A 7,500-nucleotide genomic window follows, 5' to 3' on the forward strand; every position below is an offset into this window, starting at 1 on the left:
AGTGTTAGCATGTGCTGGATAAAGAAAAAAAAAACAAGAGCACCGTTCAGAAAACTGTCCTCGGGTCAGTTCCGGTCGCTCACTTTCAGTTGTGCGGGTGGCAAAGCCCTGATCACAGATCAGTGATTGCAGTGATGGTCAGGAGTGATGGAGAAATTCATTTAAATCTGCTATATTAATTCTATTAATCAGAAATACATTGTGTATGTAAAGGCTACAGGGTGTAAATGAGCTTAACACGTTTTATTCAGTATAAATAGTCAATCACGAGGTGTCGAATTGTCGATTTTAATGAAAAACACAATTCTATATTCTTTATGTGTTGATTCACTGGTCTTTCGTCCAAAATGATACGTACAGCAATGATGTAAAGCGCATCCTCACAGCCATGGACTCCTCTATAGACTAAGTAACTGTTATATATGACCCCTCTTCTCTATTGCCCCCCTGTGTCTGTCTTCTCACAGATGGTGTCTAAATTTGCCCCTCTATGTTTTTACAGTCACCTCCTGGTACCAGATTTCTCACCCTCACGCTGTGGTGGGCTGTTTATACAACTGGGGAAGCATTCACAACAAAATGCTCTTCAGCACCCAGATCATTCTGGCAGATGGATTCATCTCTGCAACTTCTGTTGCTAAGGCAACGCCCCGGGCCACGCCCCTATGCTCCACCACGCCCCGCCTCCTTCTCGCTGTCTCGTCGTTATATAAACCCCCGGTTTCCGACCTGAACTTCATTCATTCCGCTCTACGCTTGTGCGAACACGACGAAGACGTGGCTTATTTCTTTCACTATTTTGGATTATCGAATTAAGGCAGAAGGATGAAATCTGTTTGTCTGGTCGCTTCTCAGACGCATAGGACAGCTCCAGTGGGCAGGATGGAGCAGTCACCTGTCAGCAGGTAAGCCTTAAAATTAGAGAGAGAGTGTGTGTGTGTGTGTGTGTGTGTATATATATATATATATCCCATTCTCTTAGATTGTTAATAGGTATTAAAATGTCAACTTAAAGCTGTTCATAATGACATCCTAAATGTGCTCCTTAAATGAGATTTAATAACTCGAACCACTTCTATGTAATGATGTAATGCATGCATACACATATTGTATGTTGTTCTTCGGTTTGTTTGTTTGTTTGTTTGTTTGTTGTTAAATGACGCTGACCGTACGACTTGCGTCTTGTCCACAGCAGGCCAATCCTCTGGAGACCATGGCTCATGACCAATCAGGACTCTCGTCCCGTGAGCCTGAGGAGCAAGCTTATCTGTGTAAGTTTTCTTCTCAATTATACCAATTATAGTCAGGCTTGTGCAATTCGAGCCTAAACTTAGCATCCAAAACAGATACAATGATTTGACTTGGAAATCTAAGGAAACCTGGGTTACAATCAAAAGTACAGATAAAAAAAGTAAGTCATGCAATTAACTACTATGCTTTAAGAAGCAAATGAAACCCCAGGGGCTTGCAGATAGGCATGTGGAGCACATTATGAACAGTATGGCAGAGCAGAAGGTGTGACTGTCAAGCTGTTTTGCTGACACTGAGCCAACTATGTGCAAGGGCAGAAGGACCAACTATAGCGCGGAGACACTCGGCCATATGGCACCGCTGCCTGAGCCAGAGTCAGAGCGAGTACTCCGAAGTGGTGCCCAGTGGTGAGGTGTAGAGAGAATAGCCTCCAGCATGCTAGCACATGCTTGCCAAGACTAGTAGACGTGTCTGGGGAATGTTTGGGTTATTTTCTCACTCTCTTAGCCTGACACTTACCAACTCACAGCTACTATATCCTATATAGCCCAAGGTGCTATACAGCTGCTTTGTAGCTGGTGCTGATATCACCCCATAAATACCAGGCAGGAAGCTTGCGGTGGATGTTTTTGTTTCTTAAGTGTATCCTTACACCTCTTTCTTCTCTCTTTACAGCCTTATTCCCGACCAACGGTGCCAAGCAACACCATGGCAGATGGCAAAGCTCAGCCTTTCCAGCACCCTGTGAGGTCAGTACTCTTGTTTTGATTGAGCAATACATTGCACGAGTTATGGATTGGCCTGTAAACGTGTAATCAACATGCCAATTTAGAAAAAGGGATTGTTCTAAGTATGTTATTATTATTTTTTCACTACAGACTGTTCTGGCCGAAATCCAAGTCATATGACTACCTCTACAGCGATGGTGAAGCACTGCTGAGAAATTTCCCAGTCCAGGCAACTATCTGTTTCTACGACGAGTCTGATAGCGAAGACGAGGAGGAACAGGACGACTGGGAAGACGAGGAAGATGATGATGACAAAGAATTCCCAAAACCCCAGGGCCATTTTTGCAACTATAACTGAATTGCGAACTGAATTGAGCTCAGGAGCAAATACACCCAAGGAACATCAGACATTCAAGTCAGGACTGTCTAATCACTGAGAAAATATCATAACCAAACCTGCATAGTTCTGAATATTATCACAAAAAAAGGCAAGAGAACATCTTCAGAACTGGATGGTTTTCAACTGTAATTTCCTCTGGGAAATGTAAAAACGATCCCACATTGGGATGAATGTTTCCAAGATGACTCAGGGTCTTTTTTTTTTTTTGTATGCAATATTCCTTTATTTTATTTCCTTGTCCCTAATTTATGTTGTATATATCTACATCTACAGTATATATATATATTTATGTCCTATTTTTCTACTTTTGTGTAAATTACACAATAAACCTAAATAAGAAAAGAGTGTTTTGTTTTTTAAGTTCATGATGCAAATTCAGGTTTCCTTGCAACACCTTTCCTAATCATTGGTGTCACCTTTCTGTCTGATGTTGGTGCATCTGCTTTGCGTTTTCCTGGTTTGTTTTTCACCTGATGAAGAAAACTGACCACTCAGAATGTCAGAGGTTACTCAAAGCGTCACAAGTCGCAGTTCATGCTGTTATATCATGCGTGTGAATGTGTGTCATGAATACTACAAAGGACCAAAATGCAATTGAATGCAATTGGCTTTACAATTCTTTCAGTGCAAATAAAATTAAATAAAATAAAATACTGCAATCCCTTCAAGCTTTTCCAAGCCACAGCCACAAGCCACAACTTTGCATACTATTTTATTTATTTTGTTTGTTCCATGACACACAAAACAGACCTCTTTTTTTTTTATAGCAGGTTATTTCTGGTATATAGCCAGAATAAACTAGGACTCACAAAAATGTGTGTCATGCATAAGCTCCATCACTGACCTAATAAATCAGACTATGGGGATGTGAGGATGCAGGGAAATGTAGTCTTTTATTATAAGGTGTGGCATAGACAGAGACTCCAAGACATCTCACATTACATAAAAAAAAATTTAACAGTTATTTTTTCCCCCGACTATATCAATACTGGTAAGAAATAAAATAAACTTTATAATATAAACACGTGGCTATTCGCTGCAATATTTCAGATTTTCCCCTGTACTTAGACTACAATACCCAGCCTATGGGTTTTATTTTCATTCCAGCGGCATGACATTGCGCGTCCAAAATAATAATAAGAGTTTCCATTGGACAGACAGACGAAGCGCTGGATTCCTATTGGTCCGCGCAGACATCACTCATCCGTCCTGCGTGACTCATGTGTGTGCTCCCTTGGAGGAAACAGGAATGGAAGGAATCAGCAGTGATAACGGAGAGGAAGGTAGGGCTTTATTGTAACTGTGTGTACACGTTCTACTACAAATACACGTTTTCTCATACGTTCATGGTTTGATTTTAGGTTTAAAGAGAAATAAAAGAAATACAAAGCCCGGGCTTTGTATGAATCAACTTGAGGAGTCGAATCAATTGAATTTGAATCTAAGCTCTTTCGTGTGGCTCGATAAATATTTTATTGGCTTTTTTCCCCCTTCTTTAAATGGCAGGAAGAAAGCTTGTAGTGTGTGAGAGACGTCGATATGATGATGCTGTATTGACAGTGAGGGTTAATTTATTAAGGCTGTGGAATAATAAAGTGGTGAAGAATCGAATCAGGGTGTCGAATCTCTTGTGTCGGATCTTTTATCTTCTTATTTGACAGCTGTGTGGAAACCTTTTGTTAAACATTTAAACCTTTTAATGAACCTGTTTATTACGCTAGAAAGTCTGAGATGGAAGTTAAGTAGCGGATTCGTGACAATAACAGTGTTACAGTGAAGTGAGCTTTACACTGGAACCGAATACATTTAAATGGCGACCGCTAATGGCACGTCGACCCCGGCCCGTTTCTATGGAAACCGCCACCTTTGCCCCGCCCCCTCGCTTGCCTATAAAAGGCGGACAGAGGCTTCCATAAATCAAAAATTCCACTCAGGAGTGAAGGCTAAACGAATGATCTGTTGCCAGACCAAGAGTTAATGTGCTTGAGCTGGTTCTGGTCCAGATCCTGGTTCTGGTAATGATCCTGGTTCTGGTAATGATCCTGGTCCTGTTTAAACTGCTCATATTTATTAATCTAAACCTAATCCATAAAAAACCCCACTTTTAAGACATTTCTCCAGTCTGAAACACACTAATGTGTCTCCAAACCTCTGGATCTTTGGCTCCACTCCTCCCAGGTAAGAGGAACCCAGATTAGATCCGTCTCCACCCCATGGATTTTTCGATAACCGCTCACAACACTAACGTCTAATCCAAAACACAAACAGCAACTGAACAGCATACCACAACCATCTGAAAAGCAAAACCATCCCCATGTTGCTCAGACATCAGCTGGTTTAGATGGGGGACACGAACACGGACCGGCCAGCTGCATTGTACAGTATGTAACGTCCATCGGTGAGGAACCACGCCACGCTGAAACGCAATCCGTTCGGTCCCAGGCGTAAGCCATACGTACTTGCGTGGTTTTAAAAAGGTCCATACAAAGACATTTTGAGGCATTTATCGTCCGCAGACGGTGACGAGTTGCGTCAAACTCGTGAAAACCTTAAAAGTCCAGCGTAAATAAGAATTAAATGGAATACATTTACTATTACTGGAAGAAAATGAAGATGGAGACAAACGATACACTTTTGTCACACCTATTTGCAATAAACTGTGCACTAAATGCATTAAAAGATCTCGATGCATCAGAAAGCCTTTTATATGACAGTAGCGATGGTTTTGCTTTTCAGTCTACCATGTTTTTCACACGTCACTATTGAAAACCAATTCTGTGTACAGTCCATGTATGCTGTATTTCAGGCTTTTGTGTCCGGAACCCAAAGCATTCGACTTGGGACTTTTTTTTTTATGGCCTCGGTCATGTATGAATTTGACTCATCAACACACATGTTTATTGCTTCTGTTCTGGGTTGCTTGCATTTAGTCCCTTTCTATACAAAGAAAAACTGTATTTTCATATTTCATATGTTTCAAATGTTAAAAAGGAACAAATGTCATACTGCCTCATGTATTTCTGTTTATCTTTTTTTCCTTCAGTACAGAATACTCTGCATTAAGTTTGCTGGTGGTAGCATGGCAGCAGGTGAGCAATCTTCATTAGATAACAAAGATAATCTCACACACACTATTTTGCTCATTCAGCACATACGAGCCACAGCATATTTTTTAAACAGTCATTAAATGAATGAACCTCAACCTTTTCCATTGTTCTTTCAATGAATTCTATTAGTCCTAATTATCAAATTAAACTCTCTAGAATCATGTGTCCTGCCCCCAGAGGTAGGTCGTGCTCCACGGCCGTTGCACGTTAGCAATAAATATGTTTCTTCAATGTGTTGAGGCAAAAAAAAAAAAAAAAAATCGACCAGCTTAAGGCTTTAACATGCTAGAATGGATCACCTGAGTAAGTTAAAAGCCCACGTTAACCTCTTCTTCATATTATCTAAGATTGCAAAGCTGCTATTAGGCCTGTTTAGATTTGGCAGGGACTTTGCATGACGATCTCGATTAAACTCAGTACGTCATCATGACTTCCTGGTCCGGACAGAACATATACATATGTATATATATATACACATATATATATACACATATATACAGCATGAATTCAGTCTAAGAGCAGATTTTTCTACAGTTGCATTCTGTCTGCAGGCAAAACAGATCAGAACACTGAGCAGGACAGGAAACAGGACCCAACAGAACAGCACACACTAACAACGACTCACAACAGGGAAATGAACAAACAGAGTGGATATAGGGAACAAGAACCAATCACAAGACGGAGACAACCACAGACTAAGACAAAACACCTGGGGAAGAGAACGAGTGCAGTTAATGTCCATGGTAACAAATAGGTGGGTGGGGTCAACAATTAACAGCAGGGAATGACAGCAGACAGAAACAAGGGAAAACACAGACAGACTCGTTACACACACATTTTGATTCATTTTAATATATATATATATATATATGTGTGTGTGTGTATAATGTATGTGTAAGTAATGTATGTCTTAGACAGAGTAAATGGACTGATAGGAAACTGCTCCATAGTAGTAAAGAAAGATCTTACAGTAAAATCTGGTCGCTATCTTGGCAACTCTCCCAGCCGGTTATTCTCAGTCGACAACAAGACCAGGCTGCTATTTACTTGAAAGGGGAAAGTCCCATAAACCAGAAATGAAGGGATTAGTGAAAAGAAAAATTATGTAAACAATGTGTTTTTGGCTCAAGTACGACTTTGAGGAAGTTGTAACACAGCTAAGCTTTAGCGCACTTAACCGAAACCCACGTAACACAATGGGAATATTCTTCCCTCAAAAACAAATCCTTTTGTTGTTGGTTATTAGTTGGTTAATATGTGAACTATTTGTTTGTTTGTTTGTTTGTTTGTTTGTTTGTTTATTGTTTACATTTATTTAAATTTCCTCATACAAGTTTGTTTGTTTTTTAATATCTATCTATTTGTTTGTTTGTTTTTACATACAAATAATGAGATATTAAGAAAAATGGGATGTCAGATGTAATTCTTACAGATCAGATAAATATTAGGGTAAAAGACGCCCGAGTCCTTTAATGATGTCAAGAGAAGTTCGAGGTCCTCTGTGACCAAAAAAAAGAGTCTGACAGATTTTAACAGGGCGTGTTTAATTTCACTAAACGTTGAGCTGATGGATGGAGTGTCCTACAAGTCAGTCACTTACACCTCCTTCTCACTTACATGTTTCTACTGGGGTTGATGTTTATTAGGAAGAGAATAACAAAATCACTGTCACTCACTCACTCACACACTCACTCACTCACTCACACACTCACTCACTCACTCACTCACTCAGTCAGTCAGTCACTCACTCACTCACTCACTCACACACTCAGTCACACACTCACTCACTCACTTACACACTCAGTCACTCACTCACTCACTCACTCACTCAGTCACTCACTCACTCACACACTCAGTCACACACTCACTCACTCACTTACACACTCAGTCACTCACTCACTCACTCACTCACTCACTCACTCACTCACTCACTCACACTCACACACTCAGTCACTGACTCACTCACACACTCAGTCACACTCACTCACTCACTCACTCACTCACTCACTCACAC

General features: G+C 40.4%; 2 protein-coding genes across 4 annotated transcripts in view; both read left to right on the forward strand.

The window, feature by feature from the left end:
- Positions 1-712: 712 nt before the first annotated feature.
- ripply1 (ripply transcriptional repressor 1) lies at positions 713-2,741 on the forward strand. The gene is made up of 4 exons (XM_027177362.2): positions 713-905; positions 1,193-1,271; positions 1,927-2,000; positions 2,130-2,741. The coding sequence occupies exons 1-4, from the start codon at positions 826-828 to the stop codon at positions 2,335-2,337; spliced, it is 441 nt and encodes a 146-aa protein (XP_027033163.2). The 5' UTR covers positions 713-825; the 3' UTR covers positions 2,338-2,741.
- Positions 2,742-3,568: 827 nt separating this feature from the next.
- Positions 3,569-7,500, forward strand: part of LOC113662458 (transmembrane gamma-carboxyglutamic acid protein 3) — a 14,279-nt gene continuing 10,347 nt past the window's right edge. Inside the window, exons 1-2 of one of the 3 annotated variants that reach the window (XM_027177328.2) lie at positions 3,569-3,662; positions 5,423-5,468. In XM_027177328.2, the coding sequence (XP_027033129.1) occupies positions 3,600-3,662; positions 5,423-5,468 (109 nt within the window). In that variant the 5' untranslated portion in view covers positions 3,569-3,599. Of the gene's footprint in view, positions 3,663-3,701; positions 4,558-5,422; positions 5,469-7,500 lie in introns of those variants that run through there. The other 2 variants (XM_027177331.2, XM_027177332.2) reach the window with 2 other exon arrangements.

Source organism: Tachysurus fulvidraco, chromosome 21 (genome assembly GCF_022655615.1).
Source record: "Tachysurus fulvidraco isolate hzauxx_2018 chromosome 21, HZAU_PFXX_2.0, whole genome shotgun sequence".
NCBI classification, from domain to species: domain Eukaryota; kingdom Metazoa; phylum Chordata; class Actinopteri; order Siluriformes; family Bagridae; genus Tachysurus; species Tachysurus fulvidraco.

What these genes read in the sequence shown, in the direction of transcription:
- ripply1 (XM_027177362.2), top strand. Translation starts at nt 826, where the DNA reads ATGAAATCTGTTTGTCTGGTCGCTTCTCAGACGCATAGGACAGCTCCA. An exon ending in TGAGGAGCAAGCTTATCTGT is followed by an intron (nt 1,272 to 1,926) that starts GTAAGTTTTCTT and finishes CTCTCTTTACAG; the next exon opens with CCTTATTCCCGACCAACGGT. An exon ending in CCTTTCCAGCACCCTGTGAG is followed by an intron (nt 2,001 to 2,129) that starts GTCAGTACTCTT and finishes TTTTCACTACAG; the next exon opens with ACTGTTCTGGCCGAAATCCA.